The 25,085-nt window shown below is 36.0% G+C and overlaps 1 protein-coding gene and 1 long non-coding RNA gene across 2 annotated transcripts; both read left to right on the forward strand.

Annotated features, from left to right (window-relative positions):
• Window positions 1-1,051: 1,051 nt before the first annotated feature.
• LOC135666132 (protein STRUBBELIG-RECEPTOR FAMILY 5-like) lies at window positions 1,052-19,252 on the forward strand. Its single transcript, XM_065177678.1, has 16 exons — window positions 1,052-1,360; window positions 1,815-1,947; window positions 3,204-3,275; window positions 3,358-3,423; window positions 3,711-3,782; window positions 3,867-3,938; window positions 6,584-6,655; window positions 6,728-6,793; window positions 7,529-7,594; window positions 7,715-7,983; window positions 10,398-10,663; window positions 16,211-16,482; window positions 17,557-17,677; window positions 17,779-17,915; window positions 18,358-18,514; window positions 18,967-19,252. The coding sequence occupies exons 1-16, from the start codon at window positions 1,276-1,278 to the stop codon at window positions 19,108-19,110; spliced, it is 2,070 nt and encodes a 689-aa protein (XP_065033750.1). The 5' UTR covers window positions 1,052-1,275; the 3' UTR covers window positions 19,111-19,252.
• Window positions 19,253-20,342: 1,090 nt separating this feature from the next.
• On the forward strand, window positions 20,343-24,389 carry LOC135666128 (uncharacterized). Its single transcript, XR_010509703.1, has 4 exons — window positions 20,343-20,573; window positions 21,331-21,406; window positions 21,567-21,740; window positions 23,836-24,389. It is a non-coding gene; the product is annotated as an uncharacterized LOC135666128 (long non-coding RNA).
• The last annotated feature ends 696 nt before the right edge of the window (window positions 24,390-25,085 follow it).

A 25,085-nucleotide genomic window follows, 5' to 3' on the forward strand; every position in this document is an offset into this window, starting at 1 on the left:
AGCTTGCACTTATTGGTTAATAAGTCTTTAATGCATCTGTGTCGAGAAAAAAAAAAAACTTTGGAATCACCTTAGTACCTAAGAAATAATGAGAATGAGATTTATAAGAAGTATATTATTGTTAGTGAGAATGAGATTCATAATATATGCATGAAAAAATATATGATATGATTCTCACGATCATAAATAAATAAAAATGTGACATTATCGTTAGTAACAATGAGTTGCTATAATCGATGAATACAAAAAAACTCATTGAATTTATTATGTTGCCAATAAAATGCAAGTGATTGTTGCATAAAAAATTCTTTGATGTGTAATGGAGAAAAATACTATTCACATCAACCATGATTAATAGATAGAGAAATAATCACCTACATTGTCAGTTAACAACTAGCCCAAAAGTGATATGGTGGTATTCACTTCCTCATAGCTAACGAGTCTTGTGCCGTTCTAAGCTCCCGTCCTCCCATCAACATTTCGTTTGATATAGAAATCCTACTTAGTCCAAGTGTCATCTCTCTCTCTCTCTCTCTCTTTTTCTTTTTTTGGAGAAATGTATTAATCTATCATTGCTTGATGCCAGTGCGGATGTTTAAGAGAGCCAAAGGAGATATACGTTGGTTTGATAGATTTTTCGTTAGATAGAATATTAATTTCTTTATTATCTCTTCTTAGTTATACAAAAGTTGTGTATCTCACTGCTCCGCTCGCGTGCATCTCACGCGCCGCATGCTTTTTTATTATATATATATATATATACATATATATATATATGTATATACATATATATATATATATATACATACATATATGTATATATATATACATATATATGTATATATATATATATGTATATACATATATATGTATATATATATGTATATGCATATATATGTATATACATACATATATATATGTATATATACATACATATATATGTATATATATATATATATATATATGTATCTATATATATATATATATATGTATATATATATATATATATATAAATGGGGTTAAAATCCGCAAAACCAAAGGCTCCCCGCCACCTTCGCGGCTCCGTTGCGCTCCTCGAATGGCGCCCGCGTCCTCCAACTGTTCAGCCTCCTCCCTTTCTGACCCTCGCTGCCAAGCCCTAATTGCAGTGGAACAAGGGGAGGGGTCGCGGAGGAGCACGGGAGGGTTCGCCCCGCGCAGCGTCGGCACCCTCCTTTCCTGCGCTTCTTCCTCCCATGGAAGGATCACCCAAGCCCTAGATCTTCTCGTCCCAAGATGGCTCTCCATCTTCCTCCGCTGCTACTCTTGCTGTTTCTGCGGCTCTCTGGTCTGGTCCACGGCACAACCGACCCGCCTGATGGTAAGCGATCTGCGTAATTCTCCGTCTTCAATGGCTCATCTTGTTTATTGTTATTCCTCCTTGTGCTCCTTACGAGTCCGGTGAGATTTTTTTATTTTTATTTTATTTTCCATAAACGGTCTCTTGACGTTGTATAATTACGAAACAATTGATGGACTGTCCATGTGAACTTGAAAGACCAGAAAAACGAAGCCTTTTGTTTTATGGATTATAGTCTTTCCTGAGTTTGATTGAGGACTGTCGGGATGATTGCTTCTTGCGTCTCTCTTTTCACCATCTTCCAATGGATTGAAGAGAGATATCTCATTGTGTCCAATTGATTGACATCTTAATACGATGGAATCTCTAACTCTTGTTTTGCACGGTTCTATTCCAACGCTGCAGTCACTTCTCTAGATTCCAGGCTTTTTATCTGTTTCATTTTACATTATTGGTTTTATTTTACTTTTTGCAGTTTCTGCCTTGAATGACCTGTATAGAAGCTTAAATTCTCCCTCCCAGTTGACGGGATGGAGTTCCAGTGGTGGTGATCCCTGTGGGAACGATTGGCAAGGCATCAAGTGCTCTGGCTCCTCCGTGACAGAAATGTGAGGAACTTAATTTTTCTTGGATTCTTATGATGGCTAGCTTTCTTCAGTTGCTGTAAACTAGTCATCATGAAGTTTTCATCCAGGACGTTCTTCTGGATTGTGTTTTATGTGATCATATATGAAGATACACTCATTAAGTCATGTGGTATAGCTGCATATGCAGAATATGCGACCTATGCAAATTACATTGCTGAAAATGCAGATTATATTACCACATACAGAATTCTTTCTTGGTGATTTGTGCTGCAATACATATTCCATGTAAAATGATACTTTTGTCTCTTAAACCCCATTCACTTCTTATTACTTTTCACTTAAGCTGCATATGGAGAATATGCAACATATGCAAAATTCCTTTCTGAAATGCAGATTATATTACCACATAGGATGATTCTTTCTTGGTGATTTGTCCTGCAATACAAATTCCATGAAAAATGATACATTTGTCTCTTAAACCTCATTCATTTCTGATTAATTTTCTCTTTAAGTATGCTATCAAATGATTATATGCATTTAGTAAATATCTAATTTGACTATACTGCCAGCTTGGATTAGCTAAAGTTCATGGTGGTAGAGGAACATGATGTAGTTATTGTTCAAAGCTTTGTTGTACTTGTAACCATATGTCACTTTATAAATAGGGCAAGCCAGTATATGAGGCTTCAGCCGGTGCAGGGTTTTAGGAGGAGTATGTAGCCTTGCCCACCCATATAAGTACAGAAGCTGTTCTAATGACTCGTACGTTGGTCACCCAGGTTGCAAAGGAGCAATTTTAATATTGTGCCAAGGCTCAAACTGACATATGTTGCATAAAGATTTGTTCTTTGTTGACAGCACATATAGTGTTGCAGTTTTAAGAACATTTCTCAAAAATGTAAACATCATTGATGTTGGGCATATCCGGCTGTTTCATTAAGAGTTAAAGATCAATAACTTATACTATGAATAAAAGAAAGCTGCTGGATTATTCTTTTACTAATATAGCTTTTGATTAAAGGACAAGCATCACTCTGACATTTTTTTAGGAGGAAGGTAAGTTTTATAAAAAAAGTCCACTGTTTATTTATACAAAGGCATAGAGGTTTTAATGCCATAGTATATCAAATGTTGAGGCTCATTTCATAAGAGTGCTTATGCTGATCACCCTTTTGCCTAACAGTACTTGGTAGGCAATTTGTGAAAGTTGCTATATATTTTTTGTCATTACTTTACTGAAGGCACTTAATTGCTTAAATTCTCTTTGTTTTAACCAGAATACTCTCAGGTCTTGGATTGACTGGTACAATTGGTTACCAACTGTCGAGCTTGACTTCAGTAACTTATTTGTAAGGACTAACTTGGTTCTCTTTGAAAAATATTAATGTTGCAAGTTGCAAATTAGCATGTCTTTTCTTTGTCTTAGTACAGTGATTTGAGCAAGAACAATCTTCATGGTGATATACCATACCAACTTCCACCTAATGCCATTCATATGTAAGTTGCACATTAAAATAATGAATATTTGCCAACTCTGATTTCATGCTTGCTATCGCTTTACCTTTATGTCCATTTTAAAGAATATGAAAAGTCAAAGGAAACCTACAGTCATCTGTAGCAAATCAGTTTGGCAGATCCTTGTGGTTGAAATCATTTCAAAACTATATAGTCACAAGGCTATCGTATAAATGAGATTTCAATCCTTTGTTTGGTCACATGGCCAGCATATCAACAGGATATCAATGTTCGTTTGAGTTTAGTTTGACATCTTTTTATGAATGCAGAGATCTTTCTGGAAATGTATTTACTGGAGGGATTTCTTATTCAATTTCTCAGATGACTGATCTTAACTATTTGTAAGGAGATTTTGATTTTCATTGCATCTGCTCCCATTTTCATCGGTGCTTCTTAGTGATCAGTCATTTGATGATGGAACACAGAAATCTCGCCAATAACCAGCTCAGTGGACAGTTAACTGATATGTTCAGAAAACTTCCCAGTCTCTCATTGCTGTAAGATAGCTTCCACTTGATTACACAATCTCTCTATGTCTTCAAAATAAAGAAATTAATTTTGCTATTGTTGCCAATGATTTGTGACTGTGAAAATGGTTTCCTTTTTCCAGAAACTATGCATATTGGCATTAGTAATATTTATTAGTCTATCTCATTAGAATTAAAAAAATGTAGTCATTTAAATCTCTTTTTCCTACTGACTTCAAGTTCAACTTATGTACATGATACATACTTAAAAAACCATGTATCTAGATTCTACAGCACTTACCATCGGATATTGTAAACCAATGACAGGAACCCTGCATTTCCCCAGCACTTTACTTTTGAGAAACCTACAAACAGAGAAGATATTAAGTATGACTTACAATGGGTGACTTAAGTTTCATGACTTGCAGGTGTAATGAAGCTAAATATATTGATGGATTCATCATTGCAATATGAGAGTATTGTTGGTATTGGTTGAATCCTATGAGAGATCATTATAGAACACTTTAGACCATTTCTCCTCTTTCATTAGTTGTTTGCATATATCAGAGCGATATCTTATGAGGATGGCATTAGGAGAGGCTATAAGTGGCTAGAAAGGAAGGCAATAGGAGAATTTGGGTGTGTCTAGTTGTGAATAACATACATGATTCCTAAGGTGAGACGTGTGCAATGCAAAAGGTTCAGACCACCATTCGAAAGGTTCTTAATTTGCCAATTAGTTAATTCTAGTGAACTTATCATTTCATTGAGGGTAATGTTCGTGCCAGCTAGTTAGAGACCGATCTATGTTATATGTTGCATATTGGCAAATGTATATGTTTTATGACATATATATAAGACATGCATTGATATGACAGTTTATGACATCTATTTTATACGTTGCATATTGGCAAATATATATGTTTTATGACATATATAAGACATTCATTAATATGGCAGTTTATATGTGTATATACACATGCATATATACACACATACACCTACCCTTTTTTTTGGCAAAGGGTAGGTGTATGTGTGTATATATGTTGATTTGGGTGCTAGTGATCATATGACCAGTCTTTCCCACATGTTATCCTTCTATACTCCATGTTCTGATAACCTTAAAGTTCGTATCGCTGATGCATCTTTGTCCCTGATTGCAGCAAGAAAAGGTTCTATTGTTCTTTCAAAGAACCTAATTTTGAAATCTGTTCTACGTGTTCCTAACCTATCCTGTAATCTCTTATCCATAAGAAAACTCACTTGAGATTCAAATTGTCTGACTAAATCTTTCCATCTCATTGTGAGTTTCAAGATATAAGCTCAGGGAGGATGATTGGCAGTACTAGAGAGGTTGATCAACTCTATTAATTTGAAGGGTAATGCTTCCTTCGATGGACAAACTCCAGCTGTAGGCAGTTTCTCTTCCTTTTCTGATATGGATGAATTAATTTTATGACACTATAGATTAGGCCATCCTAGATTCAAGTACTTGGATAAGTTGTTTCCTTTTCTTTTCAAGAATAAGAATATATCTCAATTTCAGTGTGAAATCTGTCAATTTGTCAAACATCATCGTGTCATGTTCCCTTCACAGCCATACAAATCTTCCCAACCTTTTTACTTAATCCACTGTGACATTTGGGCAAAAACATTACTGGATATAGGTGGTTTATTGCCTTCATTGATGATTATACTAGAGTTTGTTGGATTGTATCACTCTTAACTTTGAGGCCTTAAGTAGGAGAGATTGTATCACTCTCAACTTAGTTTTATATTGAAAATGAGTAAAGAAATGAGTTAGAGACAGAACGGCATACTATCGCTTGAGCATTTTTTGCCATATAGTTCTTTGGTAAACTAGTTAATGTGTCACTTATTCCATTGGGCAGGAGAAAGAAACTCATTCATTTATTAAATAACTGATGTCCCAATTACTATCCCTTCTCTCTTTTTATAAGCCCTAAATAGAAGAAGAAAATATAGGTACAATAATAAGGAAAAAAAACATGAAGGCTAATCAACCTTTTTTTTTTCATTTTGAGAAGATAAATTTTCGGATTTGTTTGGCAAGTAGTTTTTTGATTGATAATCTTTTGTCTTTCTTGTTAGGTGAAATTTTCTTGTAGAGATGGAATCTTAATTTAACCAGGTTTTGAGTTCTTCTATCTTTTCTTCATTGGCTTTATTTTTTCTTCTTTCTAAACAATTTAGGAAAGAAAGGCAGAAACGTAGGTGATGTAGGCTTGTGGCAACGTATAAGTTTTACAAGTTTTTCCTTCTTAACTTCTGAAACATATAATTGGAATTACAATTTTTTCTCTTTGGAGTTTGGATTTCCCATATATATATATATATATTAAATTATATTATTACTATACATGTGTTATTCTCTTTTTTGGGTAACTGGAAGGATCTTTCACTGAAACAACTATGTATTTTCACAAAATTGCATTTAACGCCAAATTTAGTCATTTGCAAGAATTAGTATAGCTTGGGCTCTTCTCTATTTAACACAATTTCCTTTTTAGATTCACTTGACACAAATAATGATCTTGTTTGTAATTAGCACTTAAACAACAATTTACCTCTTTACATAAGATTCTTGATCTGATGCATGTACTTTGTGCGTATGATCATATTCTATTATTACTAAGCCCAAGTCATGATATCAGGGATCTCTCATTCAACCACTTCTCAGGTACCCTGCCTCAGAGCTTTGGATCTCTTTCAAGTCTCAAAACTTTGTAAGGAATGAAAGTTTTCTCTCTTTCTTCTTGAGCTTCTGTTGAACTAATATTGTGTGTGTTGACTTGCAGACGTCTGCAGAACAATCAATTTAGTGGTTCACTTGGTGTTCTTGCCACTCTTTCTCTCGATGATTTGTAAGTGTTGCTTAATAATCAGGTTATGAGTTAGATGTCCTTTCCATTTAGTTGGAGTAGTGGATGGTGTATAATTTCAGGTGTAATTACGTACAATTTGTAATTCAGTTACACTGAAAGAAAGTTTTTCGAAGTTGATGGTGCTTTACTTTTTTTTCTTTAATATGAAAAGTAATTATCAATTTTAAATATTTATGCTAATTTTTGTCAATTTTAATTTGTCCCTGTCTTCTTACTTTTAGCTGTAATTATCAAGTTAAAATGGTTATTTGATTAGAAAAATCTTTCAGATGCTTATTGGTTGTTAATAAATGAAGCTTAAGAATGTATTCAAGGCAATGAAAAGACAAATATAACACACTGCCAACTATACAAGAATTATTAGGAGTTCAAAATTTACAGTATACATACTATGTGAAACTTGTAGAAAGCTTATGCACTAATCTGAGCAGGGTTTGAGGTACATAAAAATGTAGGTTACATACTTAGACAAGATGTACCAGCTCTTTACAGCTTGAACTAGGAGGTCTCGTTCAGTAATTTTTAAGATTGTTGTGCTTTTGCAGTTTTGCTAACACATCATGTTCTTTCAGTATGTATTTTATCGTCTTTTATTTCTGTTAATTATTCTTGAACAGTTTAAACGACTGAAAAATTGCTTGCTTGTTGTAAATAGTTAACCAGCCAATTATCTGAGTAATCTTTAACCAGTTTTTTTTTTTGTTATGCTGCCAGGAATGTTCAGAACAACCAGTTTACCGGTTGGATTCCCAACAAATTGAAAAGTATAGATGATTTTAAGTGAGCAGTCTTAAACATTTTTTTTCCCTTTCCTCTTCTTTTACTGAAAAGTTTTTTTGGTTAATGTGGATTTTCTGCTTTATGAAATCTTTTCTGATGGTTGCTGTTTTCTTTTATAAGAATCGATGGAAATTCTTGGTCCTCTGGACCAGCACCTCCAGGCATGACTACAGCTGCAGACAGTAATGGTGGAAGCTCATCTATGTACAACAAACAAACTGCAGGTCTGAAAGGTGCAGCCATTGCTGTGATAGTGATCGCTGTCTTGGTTGTGATTCTCATCTTAATGGCTTTTGCTAAGCGAAGATCTTCAGTTTCATCTTATTATATGGAGGAACAATTTAGCCAGAACAGATCATTTACACCTCTAGTAGACAATGAATTTGCAGGTATTTTCTTTGATCATGTTAATTGCCAGAGAATCTGTGTATAGTATTTTTTGGACAAATTCTTGTATATAGTATTGTTTGATAGCTGTTCATATACAATATCTAATTGTATTATCGTTTGCACTTCTAGTAGGTGAAGAGTTTTCTGGTGGTTCCTTTCATCATGTTAATTATCCAGAATACCTATTAACAGTGTCATATAGCTGCTCTTGTATAAGTTCTGATTGTAGTAATAGCAATTGTTAACTTATGCATATTTGATTCTTAGATGCATTCCACGAAATTCAAATCGAGAGGAGTCTCATATGATTTCACTATCTATTTTGGGTTTGACAGCTGACAATATTTACTTGCTGCAAAACCTTATTCATATTATTACACTGTAGTAATTCTTTTGGCTAGATAATGGTGTTAAAGTTGTTTTCATTAGGTTGTACATTGTCAATATTTGCATGCATCTCATTGCTGGCACTCCAAAGTCCAAAGTTCCATTATTAGTAGCAATTATATGAATCGTAATATTCCAATCAGAAGATACCTGTTCTTTAGCCCCAACAAGAACCAAGATGGTTACGGGACTATTCATTGGGTGCACCAGATTTATTAATAAATGTATTTAGGACACAATCTTTTACTTTGAGAACTATGATGTAGTCCATTAATGTTTAAAAGTGAAAATTGCAGTTCAGTTTAGATGATCCATGATAACTTTAATGTGAGCAGTTTGAAGGTTAACTGTAGTATACACAGAAGGTCCACATAGTTGGAAGCTAATCAGGTTCTTGTTGGACATAGGCATGTGATAGTGTAGAAGTAGACTGCTTAAAATGTAGAGGGGGCCTTTGGGTTGGTCTGCTTATTTTGCATTTCGTAAGATAATTGTAAATCTGCTCTGCTCTGCTTTATGGGTCGAATTGTTGGGTGCCTAGAAAACAACATGTGCAAAGAGTTAGTGTTGCTGAGATGACAGTATCAGGGTAGATGCCTGAAATTATCAAAAAAATAAAATTATTTATATTCTCAATAATTAGTGTTAAGAGGTAAAATAATTAATATTGATAGTATGAGGAGAGGTAGAAAAAGACCTAAAAAGATTTTAATAGAAACTATAAGTAAAGATTTATGTATTCCGAACTTAATTAATCATATGACTTTTTTACAGATCTCAATGACGACAAAAGATTCACGTAGCCGATCGTAAATAGTTGGACTCACGGCTTTGTTGCTATTGTATTCTTAATAATTAAGGAAGTAAAACCATTTCTAGACATTGGTTTACTGTTGAAGTCAAAAGCAAGTTGAATTCTATGTAGAGTAGGAATGTTGGTTTATCGGACATCTAAAGGTCATTGCTTATTTCTTAATTTATTGCAAAGAGTTCAAAGAATTCGTATTATCATTTATGTTAATTAGTGTTCATGTCTAATGGTGAGAGATCAAACCAAGGCAACTTATTTCAACATTATTCTTTTGTTAGTTTATCAGGAAGGTTATATTTACCACAGAATTATAGCTCTATTCAAGTTCCGAGTTGTTATTGTTCAAGTTGCTCGAATCCCAATAAGAAGCTCATTAAAGCTTTTGGTTCATTTACAATATCTTCATTTTCTCTTCCACTTTTTCCTTTGAAGAATGAATTAGTACTATGTAGTTGTAACTTGTAAGATCAAATTTAAAAGTGGTGCTAACTCTAGTTGTAATATTTTTTTATTTGTAAGGAAATTCATTCCAGACAAGCAATTTATAGACTAATCTGATTATTATAAGTAAACCCATTCCAGACAAGCAACGTATAGACTTATCTGATGATCAACAAGAGATTGATTACTGATCACAACTTGGTCGACATTTTATATCACCATTTGATATGTACTTGGTAGCTAATGTCTTCACTTTCTCTTCCCATTTATTTAAAAGTGAATTAGAGCTAAGTGATTGTAAGATCTGAACTTAAATGAGCCCTATCTATAGTTGATGTGAATTCAATAGTTCTTTTTATTTGTAAGGATCCCAAGGAAATCCATTCCAGACAAGCAATGTATAGATTTATTTGATGATTGATAAGAGATTGAATATTGATCGCAGTCTATCATAACTTGGTCAACATTTCATAATACCATTTGATATGTATTTAGTAACTAGTATAATTGATCTTCTTGCCAAAGTTATCTGACTTTGGTATAGTAACTTTAGTTCCTCCAAGACTTGGTACTCTTATTCCACTCCTTTGCTTGTTGAAAAGAAGTCAATGTACACCAGTTTAATTTAGTCTTGATCTTGATGATTGATAATTTCTGGAACTCGTGCCTGATGAGTCAAATGTTTTTTGTTAATTTAGGTGATTGTATGCCTTTCTTAAAGATTTTCTTTTTCTGTCACTTTAATTATCGATCTTTTATGGAATCTACTTATAGGAGTTAAGGATACTTCTTCAGTTGGCTTAAAGGCTACGGAAACAGCTGCCACGGGACTAAAAGAACCATTTGCTGATACTCAAAAGTCATTCACTGATAATGACTTCGCAAATACATTTAATTCGAGAAGAAACACAGATCTGATTTCTTTCCCAACTTACTCATTAGCAGATCTGCAAGCTGCCACTCTAAACTTTAGCTCAAGCAGCCTTCTTGGGCAAGGAAATATCGGACAAGTGTACAAAGCAAAATTTGCTGATGGAAAGGTACAGTGAGGTTTGGAAAATTTGCATCTACCATGTGTATGTCCATAAGATACCTGTCTCCATCTCCCTTGTCATATATGTATAGTCTATAATGGGCATATATCATATATATACAAAATTTCATGTGTACATGTTAATGCCATGACTTTGGGTATTGTGCTGTGTTTTGGCAATATGATCTTTTGCTGTTGATGAAATAAGCCTGTCCTTATTGGCTTTTTATTTCATATAATCATAAGAATATGAATTGTAACAATTGCTTTTTTGTTTTGCTACTTTAGGTTGGCTCTATAAATTATTTGTTTGTGGGTCATGCACATGGATCATTATCCTTTATTCAATTATAATTAAGGCCGTCATGTTCATCTGAATGTTGTTTGTGTTTTGGATGCTTATTGTTGCTTTAGGTATAAAAAACAAATTTCCTAGTTGATGGATTATGTAATCTTATTTGTTGAAGTCATATTCTTGAATTTGGTTTTATTGTTCTGAATTTTGATCCTAAATATAGCTAACCTTATATATAAATACAAGCAAGGTTCGCTGTATCGAGGTGTACCGCTCAGTATGTGCGGTATGTATCATTCCGACAGGGGATTGATATGTGAATCACCCTATACCGAGCGATACACGTTACATGACCCCGTATTGCCTGATACGAGGTTTGTACTAGTCGATAACGGTTGAAATTCGATCGTTATTGACCGGTATGACCGTTACTGACTTGTACTGGTCTGTAACGATCGAATTTCAACCGTTACTGATCAAGGGCTGAGATTGCCCAGTTTCAAATGGTTATTTTGACTATTTGGACCATAGGTCAGGGTTTTTAAACCCTTTCCTCCTAGCTCTTTCAACTCATTTCACTTAAACTCTTCAACTCCTTCAAATTCTCTCACTCACATATCTCTTATTCTCACATTTTCACTCTCTTAGACTCAACAACGTTGCGATTTGTGGATTGGATCAAATTTGGGAGGATTAAGAGGAATAATACTCTAATCAAGAGGAACTATAGACACTCAACCATCACTGTTGTCCGTCCAGTGTGCAAAGGCAAAGGTAAAGGGGAAGGCAGTAGCATCAACCGCGTCGTTGGAAATAATCGAGTCAAGTAATGAGACACCTTCTCAATCGTATTCAACAACCCACTTAGTCTAGAGACATGGTAGCGATATGGATAGCAGTGTCTCGATCGATGATGGCGGCGATGCCAGGGAGTCGATGGTCCGGTCTACACAATTTGAGGGTGGTGCATGGACCAAGGAGCAGTATTTTATACATGCCACCCATGATTCAGACCATGAAACTCGATGAGGTACTAGTCAAGTTTATACACAGAAGGGGAAGAGGAAGGCAGTGGATGATTTTGAGCAAATGCGACAGAACCTACATGACGTAGACACAGAGCGAAGCTCATCATATTCACAAACGTCGTATTATGGAGAATCTTACGACCAACAATAATATGGTGATAATTGGTCAAACTTCTTCGAGCAGCAATATAGTGATTAATCTTATGATACTGAGCAGATCAGTGGCGAAAGTAGAAGTTTCGACATTATTCTTCATTCTTCACACTAATATATGCCACAATCGTCCTTGCCTCAGGAGGCGCTTCGAACACATGTGGTTCACGACAATTAGAATATGGCTATCATCACATTGATGCACCAATGATATACGGTGTATTAGTATACTATGTCGTGGGATCAATTTCAGGATTGAGTCCCACAAACATATCAAATTGATATACAGATATATAGGATCGAGGACCTCGATCCATTGCTCGTGGAGTCGCATCGTTCTTTTTATGGTAGAACAAGGTATATCCTTTGATTCATTACTTGATTCATTTGAATCTTAAAGTTTAAGTTGTTTAAAAAATAATCTAACAATTCAAATAATTTCTTAGTAGATAATTCAATATTAACGGAAGGACGATCCGGAACGTACCACAAAGGTACTCCTTAAAGCCCGAAAATGATGTGTCACTATTCTTTACCAATTTAGATTATTTTTTCTTAAATTTTACTAAATTTATATCTATTTCCAACTTAAAAACCCTAATCTAACTTTTTTTTTCTAGGATTTTTTGGAGCTATTTTCGGTAATTTTATTGTATCATCGATATCCCCTGGCGTATCGACATACGATACATCGATATGCCTCAGTATGTACCGTACCGATGACTGGTCAGTATACTAGTACGAATCGGTAAGGTGAACCTTGATTACAAGTTCTTTTTCTGGGCTTGGCCCAGTTGCCCAACTTTAGTCTAGCTTGAATAATTAAATTTTAGCTGAGTTCAAACTGTAGATGATCATGACCGCCATGGGCAATGATTATTGAGGTTATTATCATTTTGTTGATATACTGAAGTCAAACAGTTGGCACAAAGGCAAAGAGTCTTAACTCTTAAGTGGCTTGTGCATCAGGAAATATATTTTCTACAGATGTGAATTTGTGAATCATTCTATTTATATATTCATACATACATCTGTATATGTATACATGTAATGAATATGTTTTAACATGTGTTTATTCATCATAGATAGAGTTGGACAGAATACATGTATGTAAACTTTTTTGTGCATAATCTAAACAAATGGATGTTTTAGGATTCAGGAATTTGGGGATTATACACTTTTCATAAAGCACATTTTAACTGTCCAGATTCATATCCACAATCCACATCTCAAAAAGGCAAAAGAAAAAGATTCCTTCCTACAGGAGCATAATCTATCAATATCTTGACTTATCGAATTGATCGAACAACCTTCTGACATATGTAGATTTCCAGGAACTATTTGGTCCCTGAATTCAGGAATCACACAAATGCTATCTTACATCAGGATGCAAGAGCCATTTTCTTGTATTCTTTGTAATATTTTTTTGAAGTTTGGTGGATGCAATATGTTGTCATATGGCATGTCTTTTGGCTACCTGCAAAGCTTGTTGAAGAAAAAGAAAAGGAAGTTAATGGGTTTTTTAAAGGTCGTATCCAAAGAAGAAAGTCATTCCCAATCAATAATTACTAAATAAGGAAGATTACCTATCGGCATTTGCAAGTAGATCTTCTTTGAAAAAAAGGAAAATGGGTCATCAACTAACCTTGACTCAAAGATTAAGATATGCTTAAAGAAAATTATCTTATTTATTCTTTTTATTTGGAGGGTTTATTCAAAAGGATAATGGCTATAAGCAATGAAATGACAATGTAATTGAAATTTAGATTAATAATAAAAACTTTTCTTTCTCGTGATTTGTGATTCCATTATCCACTTGTCAGACAAGGGAGATATGAGGGCTTCATCCCTAGGAGTGATTCCTAGAGAGAGAAATCTTGATATATTTACCTTTCATTTATAGATTATTTGATGTCTTCTTCCTTCAACCTAGTCTTTCTGAAACATACATTTCATAAAATTAAATATAATTAAGATATTTTACAGCCTTGTTCTTGATTCTTAAATAATGAAATGCTTTGATCTCTTTTGGCATCCCTTCCACATGTCATATCAATATGATATTAAACCTTAAATAGTTTTACCTATGTTATTTCATCCACTCACATCTTTGTTATGCTGTCATATCAGATCACTTCAGTCAGGAACATTTTATGACAAACTGACTTAAAGAGACAAAGTAAAATCATGATCCATCAATAAATTTATGTTTGTTCTATTGCAACTGACTTGAAGAGGATCTTCTAATGGAAAATTAATTATTTACTTCTGATGATGTCTGAATCTGATTGCTGTAACCTCATTTTATAACAATTAATGGAGTCTTAAAACTTGTTACAATATTCAATTAAATTCATTTGTAGAATTTATGATCATTTGTGCTTAATCCTTTGCCTTTCTACTCTACGTGGCATCATTATTGTGATCACATAACTAACTGGACATATTCCTCCATTTAATTATGAGTGTTAAGAATGTCTAGGTTTGTTTGTAAAGATTAGTGATTTAAAAAGCGCTAGGCGCCAAAAGACGTTAAGGTCCAAAAACGTCTGAGGCGTTAGGCGCTCGCCCGAGCGAAGCGAGGTGCTAAAATATAAAAATATATAATATAATTAATAAATATAATTATTTAAAATTTTAAATAAAAATATGCTATTAAATTAAGAAAATTAATAATATTAAAATCAAAATAATATATTATTAATCTAATAAATACAAATACTATTATTAGTATACTGTTAACAATATACAGAAGGAGAAGAAGGAAGAGGAGTGTAAGGGGGTGCTGACTGAGAAAAGAGGAAGCGGTAGCGGGAGTGTAAGGAGGTATCGGCAGCGGGAGTGTAAGGAGGTATCGGCAGCGGGAGCGGGAGTGTAAGGAGGCAGCGACAGCGGGAGTGGGAATGTAAGGAGGCAGCGGCAGCGGGAGTGTAAGGAGGCAACGACAGCGGGAGCGGGAATGTAAGGAGGCAACGAGAACGGGAGTGTAAGGAGGCAGCGGGAGTGGGAGTGTAAGGAGGCAACGGGAGCGGGAGCGGGAGCGGCGACAGCGGCAGCAGCGAGTAGTGACAGCGGAAGCAGGAGCGGCGAGCAACGACAGCGGTTGCGAGCAGCGACAGCAGCGAGTAGCGGGCGCGGGAGCGGCAGCGGCAACGAGTAGGGTTAGCCAGTTAGGGTTGAGCAGCGACAGCTGATATTGATTTTAGTTGGTTCGATTGAACCAACTAACCACCGGAGACCGAACCAGACCTAAAATCCTAGTTCGGTCACTTGGTTTAACCCAAGCGCTCGCCCGAAGCGCCCAGCGCCTGGGCTCGGCCGAGCGCCTAGGCGGCAGCTCCTCTTTGAAGTGCGCAGCCTGGAAGTTTAGCGAGTCGCTCGGGCCTCGCCTTGCCTCGCCCGAGCGCTTAGGCGAGCGCCCGAGCGCCTTTTTAAATCACCGGTAAAGATGTTGTCTATTATGCATTACTGGAGAGCTGGCAGTATAATTAGGAATAACCAAACTTTGAGCAATCAATATATTCTACCTTATATCACAACAGTGTGGGAAACTTTGATCATTACGATACAAGATTTTTATTTTCCCCTCTCATACTAGGATTATTATTGACATGATAATTGTTAGATATATGTCCTGCAAAACAAGGACTAAATAAGAAGCATATGAGTTGGATTACTATAGATATGGGTGGAATGCACCAAGATTACACATTTTAAAAGGATATTCTTGCATTGTCAAGAGTTTTCAACAATAGAGAATGAAATAACAGAGAGTGCAAAAGAAAAACAGACCGCTTGGGCATCTCTCAGTTTCTGATTGCCACATTTTTGTTGTTTTGAGTGGTCAAGTTCAGGTCTGGTATCTTGTGTCAATGGAGATGGTTCATAGGATTTCTATGACAATGTAGTTTGATGTCACATGCTGGGGCTGTTAATTAAATTATCCTATTGCATGTACCTTTTACATTTTAATTGATTTATGACGATAATGGTTGGGTGTTCAAACTTCTGCTTTTATAATATCATAAATGCTAGTCAAATGTGGTTGAAATATATTTTGCTTATGATGCTTTCTCAGGTTTTGGCTGTCAAGAAGATAGAGGCATTAAATTTATCTGGGCGTTGTTCTCATGACTTCATGGAAATAGTGTCTGACATTTTCAAGCTGCACCATCCAAACATCACTGAACTTTTGGGCTATTGCTCAGAGCCCGATTACCAATTTTTAATCTATGAATTCCAACAGAATGGTTCTCTACATGGATTTTTACATTTATCGGATGATTATAGCAGACCATTGACTTGGGAAACTCGAGTAAGGATTGCTCTTGGGACAGCACGTGCTGTAGAGTAAGTAGATAGCAATTACAAGCCATGTAAAGAACCATTCAGTTACAAATTATTTAATTGAAATGCCTGATGGTCATAGTGAGCATGTTTTTCTCCCTGTATATCTAATTTACATTTGTCTTCTCTTAATTTTGATCAAATATATTCATTGTCAATTCAGGCTTCAGGACTTCTTGGATGGTACATGCAAGATCAACAATTTTAGTCGATCATTTTTAATATTTCCAGAAGTGGTGGAACAAAAACTGCTAATTTTTTCTTTGCAGCATAAATTTTCATGAAAATTGTTTACATGACAATATTTGGACAATTTTTTTAGGACTTGTGGTATTTATAGCTATACTGGTATTATGCTACTGCATTATATTCTCATTGTTCATTTTTGCAAACTATCTAATATATCTAAGCAAGGTCAAACTTGGGATGCTAGGAGTCAGATAGTTGTCAATAAAATTGTACAGGTCTGCAATTGGAAACATACTTAGAAGAATTGAGAGTGTGCTTCTCTGCAAATGCTGGTCTAATTGAAAGTTATATATGATTATTAGGACTGAGCATTCCCACAATATTAAAGTTCTACTGTATTCTATAACAAACAAAAAAGAGGACGTAAATGGAATAGCGATGATTTGCTTCCAATTAGCATTCTCAGTCACACCCTGTGTTAAAACCATCAATCTAGGAAGCCCTGTAATTTATTTACAGAATAGGACTCTCACGGAATGTCCTACTTTTGTAGTTTTGTGATCTTTGTCTTCAAATGATTTAATCATCCAGTTGCATGTTATGGTTATCCTGTGCATTCTAAGTTTTGTATAGACATCTGCAGGTCTTTTATATGATAATTCATGATAACCTTTCCAAAGACAGGAAATACCTATCGTGGTTAGTTGTTAAATAAAGTATATTCAGCTATAACAATTGAATTAAGTGCCAAAATTACAACCTGATCAATTTTCATCTTTCTTAATCTCCTAATGATTTTATCAGATGTCTATTACTAGTTAATATATCTGTTGCCATGTTGTAAATATCTTCCTAATTTCATCTGACAATCACTTTATATTTATCCAGGTACTTGCATGAGGTCCACTCCCCATCAGTGATCCACAAAAACATAAAGTCTTCAAACATATTGCTTGATGCGGAGCTAAACCCACACTTGGCTGACTGTGGTCTAGCACCCTTCTTTGAGGTTTCAACGAAAGTTCATTTGCACCTTGTTATGGAATCATTTATGACATTGAAAACCATAAATCTGAGTCACTGAGTTCTAGTTCTGTCTTTTTGCAACAGGATACAAATGAGAACTTGGGTCCTGGATACAATGCTCCTGAATGCACAAAACCTTCTGCCTATACAAGGAAGAGTGATGTCTATAGCTTTGGAGTGATCATGCTAGAGTTGTTGACTGGCCGTAAGCCCTTTGATAGGTAATTGAAGATGCTGGCACTCTAAGACTAGTCATTAAGATCTTGCCCTTTTCCCTCGGTGTTTACCAGAGACAATTCAGTTAAGATAGTTCAGCATTCTTTCCGGTGCATGTAGTGTGTTATCTAAATAGAGGCAATACAGCCAATGCATCCTGGTCTTGATATTTATGGAAGCATATAGTAATATGGTGACATCGGCCATTTTCTCAGGTCCAGATACCTAACCTTATTAAATTCCTGGGCACACATAAATGGCCATCTAATGGGCCATGATGTTTATTAAATAAGATCCATTGGTTTTCTACTAGTGTGCAAACTTCCCAAAATGATCTGTTGTGACCCAACACTTTTGTGGATACTGTTATCTCGAGGACCTACTGCTTGCAGTTTTACCTTTGTTTCATTGTCTAATTTTTTTTCTTCTATTTTTAATAATTTACAGTTCTAAGCCAAGAATAGAGCAGTCATTAGTTCGCTGGGTAGCACCACAACTTCATGACATTGACACATTGGAACGGATGGCAGACCCTGCCCTCCATGGACTCTACCCGCCAAAGTCATTATCTCGATTTGCTGACATTGTCGCCCTATGTATCCAGGTAACATGCTTTATGAACTTCTTCTCGTACGCCTTTCTATGTGACTGCTCTGTTTGAGAGTCTTGACAAGTGTGAGAATGTTTCACTATACATTTTAAGCACCATATGCATCATATGGTGCAGTTGACTGAACCTTTCTCTTAGTGAGAGGTCGTCATATAACAATTTATCAAAGGTGTGATATTTAGAGCAAGGTTCACCATGCCGTGGCATACCACTCGGTATGAATGGTACATACTAGTCCGATATGGAACTGGTACGGGTGGTACATCGGTATGCCTCATGTATCGTGTGTTGGTATGCTCAGTACGGCTCGGTACATACCGTACCGACAATTGACTGGTATACCGGTACGGATTGATAAGGCAAACCATGATTTAGAGTATTGTGTGCTTGTAAATTATAATTTTATCCACGGTAACTTATTTCTATGTTTCTTTTGATTAATTCAGCTAGAGCCTGAGTTCCGGCCCGCCATGTCAGAAGTGGTCCAGGCACTGGTTCATTGCGTTCATTGCACTAGCATCAACAAAAGGATTGGTGGGGATCTAGGCGCCTCTCGTAGAAGTGATGATTCTGACTCTGGATATTATTGAGCAAAACTTCGAACTCTATCGAATGCCTGTGTATCTAACTAAAGGCATCACAGTCACCTTGTCATGCTGCTGATTGATATAACAGGTCCTCTGAGTAAATATCAATGAACATTATTTCGGTTTTCGTAAGGAATAACTTCTGTAATCGTTGTGGATTTTTGAGCCATGAGCTGTATGTGATATATCCATCTAAAATCTTGTGACAACTCTTGTTTCTATTGAGAATCGTGTTTCTTGTGAGTGACACTGGAATTCAGCTTTGAAATGCAATCTCTATTTCTTTAATAAGAGAAAAATGTTACCGAAGGGGAGACATAATGGTGAAATTTTGACGTTTTTAAGTCATCGGTTACCATATGCATTGAATTTATGTCTATCTAAAGATTAAAATCAGTAAAAGTATATATTATTAAAAAAACATATTTAGGCCTTTCTAAGTTTTCTTGAAATTTTGAAAGGAAAAAAAAGTGAGTTGAGTTATATTGTTTTCTAACAATGTTTTTGAATAAAGAAGTGTAACAAAAAAAATCTTCTTTGATAATACAAAAAAAAAACAAAAAAATGGTTTTTGGCTCAAAAAAAAAATGTTGAGTTAAAACAAAAAAGGTGTAACACAAATCTTTAAAAACAAAACCTTCTTTGATAATATTTAAATGGTTTTTGGTTCAAAGTGATCCTAAATTCATCCTAAATTATGTACAATTAAAAAATCTACACAAATTCAACCCTTTAAGTGATGAAATTTATAAAAAGTCCTCATTTTAAATTGGGTTATACTATTTTTAAACTATATAACTCCTCCATTCAAAAACTCAAATCTCCAAGAAAAAAATTGCTTTTAAACTTTAATAATATCCCAAAGGGGTTAAACATCAAATGTCACTCACAAGAAACACTTTATTCTTGATAGAAACAAGAAGAGTTGTCACAAGATTTTAGATGGATATATTATTAAAGAATTGCATTCCAATCAATCATATCTCATCAACAACAGTTTTTCGTCTACTGGAATATGTAAATAAAACAACTTTAGGTGCATAAAGATTGTATAAAATATTACAAAAAGACATATAAATATCTCTAAATTAATATTTATATTATCCTTTAATATATATAGTCTTCAATTTTATTCAATATATCGACTATATTCCAACTACTGATTGATGCTTACACCAACTTATCTCCAAAGTTGGGGGGTGGTTAGGACTTGGGAGTGAGAAGATCCTAAGTTGCAATTCGCTGTCATGTCATGTCATGCCACATTAGTTGCAATTCGCTGTGCCCGTTGTATTATGTATGCACCCAATCCATGATGTCGCTAAGCGCCACATTACTCGGTCATCTCTCTGTTCCAGCGGCGGCCTCCTAAACGCCGATCCGCTCCCTGTGGCGGCCGAGAACGGCCGGTGATGGTGGCCAACGGCGGGGAGTGTTGATGACGTCTGCCTGCTGCTCGATTCCAGGTAAGAAACCAGCCAGGCCACCCTCCTCCCCCCTTGTTCTACCGCCGACCAAGATCATCGATCCACTTCTCTCGCTTGCCTCCTCTTCTTCTTAAACCCCGTCCTCAATCTGAGGAAGAACACCGATTTCCACAAGTAGCTCGTGCTTTTGTACGCATCTTTTTCCATTTTCGTTTCTTCCTCCTGATGATGCTGGGATTTCTCTTCTTCTGTGATGTTGTGAAGTGATGGGTAGAGGTCTGTTGCCAAATTCTATCCACGTGTGCTGGATAACATGGCTCGGAGAATCTTAATTCATAACATAGCTTCATAAGATTTAACCTTGTGCTGAACCCTAAAGTTCAGCCCTTTCGATGTAACCTTCGGATCGTTTTGTTGACTTGAGGCACTCGATGCTTTCCCACAAGATGTAATGCCACATTCGTGTGTGTTACTTGGGAGATGAAACTTTCAACTCAAGTATCCTCTTCTATGGCTGATCAAGCTTGATGTTAATCTGTTGTTTCATGTCCAAATGCTATCGATGCTAATTCTCATGAAGGTGATCATCAGAATGGTAGATGCCGAATCTTGGCTTTAGTTTTTCTCTTTTTTCTCCCGGTACAATGCACATATGTTTCTGTGTTGACGGTGATGCTTTACGCTGAGAAATCACCTCATAAGTAGAAATTGTTTGCCCTGAAGTTTCTATAGTTTATTCTTATTATATGGTCGAGTCTTTCTGCTTATGTTTTGCTGCATCTTTGATGTTCGTCAGGTCATGCAAGGCAATCGTAGCTCACACAGGTGCGTAGCAAAAAGGGGCAAAGCATGGCATTGCAATGTATCCATAGGTAAGATGGCATTTTGGTGCATCATTATCTATTTAGTTGATGCAATGTAACTTGTGTTTGGCAATTTCTACGCTATCTAAATGTATGTATTTCTGGATGGAACCCGTAACAAAGTCGTGTGATTTCTTGTGCAACAATCTAACCACATGAGAAAATGCAGGTACACCACTGCATGTTGGGCAATGAGTGCATTTACCTTTTGTATGATCGTTCCATTCATCTCAAGATTCGCAAAAACAATTGCCGTCCTGCATTAGCAAATGCACACATTAGCTAATGCAATTTACAATCAACAAATGCAGGTTGTCAGACACCCTCATGTTCTCTTCTCCTGGTGAGTTGTCAAAATTTATGGAAAATATACTTTTAGTTTACTTCCCTTTTGTATTTGTGTTCTTGCTATTTACTTTAATAATTTGACATATATTAAAATCCCATTATTAATTGAGTATCATATTTGGAGACCTCAATAGTTGCCACTTGGTTGCATTAGTTGTATCTCCTCATGGTTTCATGCAAATTAGTGAAGCATAAGTCTTGAATATGAAACTAATTATATTTATTAGAAAAAAATGTTTCTCCAATTAATTTGGACACCATGGGCTTCAGAAGATCTTGAAGACATTTTTATTACACCAAGATGTTTTGTTTTTGTTGTCATTATGATAAAAAGATATGGTTATTTAGATGTGGCCGTTGAATTTGATTATGACAGGTATTAGGTGCATCAAACTCTTTCGGTGAACTTGCTCCTTTGATTACTACTGTTTTGTTGATTGCTTCTTTGTAAATCAATAATTTGGCCTCGTAGAGACAATAGCTAAGTTAGCTTCAGCAGATAGGGTTCTATCTTTCTGAGAACGTAGTTTTTATTTTTCCTGAGGATTTCTATTTCTAGAACTAGCATTATTAGAATATATATATATATATATATATATATATATATATATATATATATATATATATATAGGAAGTATATTTGCTCCAAAAAGAAAAGTAGGAATTAAGGAAGTGTGTCTCCAGCAAGAAATTTCTGTGGATGGCTTCCATCATGACAGATCCAACCTAGGAAAAAAATCTGTTGTAAAAGAGGGAAGGGACAAGAATGGTTGCTGAACAATGAAATGCCTGGAGAAATCTGGCATGGTTTTCCTCCTGACACAAGTGCACACTTTGCTCGATCAGACTAGGAAGAAAGGTTCCCCTTCTAACGTGGCTGGTCATATTGATGCTAACGTTGTAGAGTTGAGTATTTTTTGATGTGGTAGAATAACAATTAAACCTTTATTACTTTTACATATTAAGATGTTATGATGCACACTCTTGCTACAAACGTTATATTAGGATGGTTTGATGAGATTTGTTAAATAACACCACTGTTAAACTATATTATAAATGAAATAAAAAACAAGGGGGAATTATGTTATATATATATATATATATATATATATATATATATATATATATATATAACCCTGTAAACTGTTATTCGTCATTCTGAACGTCTTGGATTGTTCAGTAATGTCTTTCTTCTGGTTTGTTAACTACATTATATAGATAATAACATTTCTTCATATGCACATTAGTTCTATATCTGCACAACCTCACATGCAAAACATAATTTGGGTATGCACATGCATGTGCATGTTAAAATTCTTGCCTATGTCTTTGTGGTGACTGTGCTGATCTTGGATCAATCATTCTTGGAATATGACGATTGCTAGTTTCATTGCTTCACTTGCATATGAATTCAAGCAGAGAAAATGGCCTTACATCATAGAAGGATATGCTTTTTTTTTCCTCTTTTTACAAAGAATAAATGGTGAAGACTGGATCTGATCCCAAGACTTTATTATCAATAGTCCAGGCTTTATCAGCTAGGCTAGGTGATATCTTGGAAGTTCATCAGATGATGTTTTGAACCCTCAATCTTTTAATAAGTGGTCTAGTGTAAAGCTAGGGTAACTGACATCTTTGAAATTGGCTTGATGATGTTTTGAATATTGAATCTTTTGGTAAGTGATCTGGTATTCCATGACCGGACCAATATTTTAGATGGTGCAAGGGATATAGTTGCTCACGTATAAGCTTCCTCAGTGCCCATGACAACTTCTGCACGCCGGGCTGTCATTTTGCACAGCGTGCTACATTGAATTTGTGAAAGAACAAAGTCACATTCAAGCAGTGAAAGTAATTATCCCTAATATCGAGTTGATTACTCAGTAATGATTCTTCCCATGAATTTGAATATTAGCTTTTGTCATAGAGCACACATAAAGCTACATGGAATTGCTTGTTTAGTAAAACAAATACATGTGAGTATGATATCATAGATTACATTGTGTTTGAATCAGTATTTGGTTTTAACTTTCTATATTTTTGGTCCCATGTTCTATTACCGATACATTTAAAGCATTCTTTTCTCTTAGTCTCATGAAGGAGCAGTCCCCTGTGCCAAACAAGTGACCTATGAAAATTGGCGGTCTCAGACCAAGTTGGTGTCTCACAAAAAAAAGGGAGCTGCAGATGGCAGCTGGGGATGTTGGTGGCCCTTTGTAGATTTAGCATTGGCAGGTAACCAATAACTACCAGACTTTATGAATTACAACTTGTGCAATGCCTAAGATGCTATAGACCATAACTATACATCAAACACATTGTTTTTTGTTCAAACAATGGGATGTTATTCCTAGTCCTCCAAGTATCAGAATTAATACTGGACTGACAAGTCAGCAACTGTGTCTTCTTCTAGTGACAGATTCTCTCTTCCATAATTAGTTGCAAGTAATTACTAAAGACATTCCTAGTTATTATTTGACAATCCATAGCTTCTCCAAATTGCTAGGCTGCTCAGACCTAATCTCTTTCCAGCTTTACTAAAGTTGGACTGTGTGTTAATCATTGATATGATAATGAAATAGTCATCTGATGTAAATGAAAACGTTATTAATTTTGTGCAAAGAGTTGGCATGGATTTTTCCAATCATGATAATCTTCTCTTCTTGCAACTTTAATGTGTGTGATGGCAGATATAAGAGATTAGCTACGCTGAAGACCTGTGTGTGTGTGTGTCTTGGCAGCTACGTTGGTGGGTTCCACAGGATGAGTGGCGCAAGGAGACGCCAGTTCAGATTCGTCGAGAAATGGCGTCCAGTTTTGCTCCCTCCGTCACGTGAGCCGTCGATTTAGTATTGGACGTCTGTCCGGTGGTTCCGTTGGAAGTTTGCCTTTCTTGCCGTCGACGCCGTCACCGAGGCGGTCGCATTACCTCCGCCCGGCGTTCCGCAAGTTGCCGCATTCTGCCACGCGTCGTCGTCCCTAGCATTCGGTAACCTCACCTCGCCATTAAACGTTGCGTCGCCTAGCTGGCCTACCGGTGGTGGCTTTTCCTTTCTCTCTGCTGATACCGTCACCGGCATAGTGACGTTACCTCCGGGTGACGTTATGGAATGCGACGCCTTTTGCCACGCGTCGCCTTCGCGTCCTCCGGTACGCTCACTTCAGAACTAACGTTGCATCGCCCCGCTGGCGGAGCGGAGGTTTTGGCGGGAGGGGGTTTCTGTCGCCCTTTATTTGAGCCATGTCTCCCGTCCCCGTCGCCGTACCCAGGAAGTAACCCGCCAAACTTCCTATCGTGGGTCCCAGCGAATGTCCATTGGCGGGTCGATTCCCGGGTGCG

The sequence above is a fragment of the Musa acuminata genome, unplaced genomic scaffold, assembly GCF_036884655.1.
Source record: "Musa acuminata AAA Group cultivar baxijiao unplaced genomic scaffold, Cavendish_Baxijiao_AAA HiC_scaffold_1073, whole genome shotgun sequence".
Lineage (NCBI taxonomy): Eukaryota > Viridiplantae > Streptophyta > Magnoliopsida > Zingiberales > Musaceae > Musa > Musa acuminata.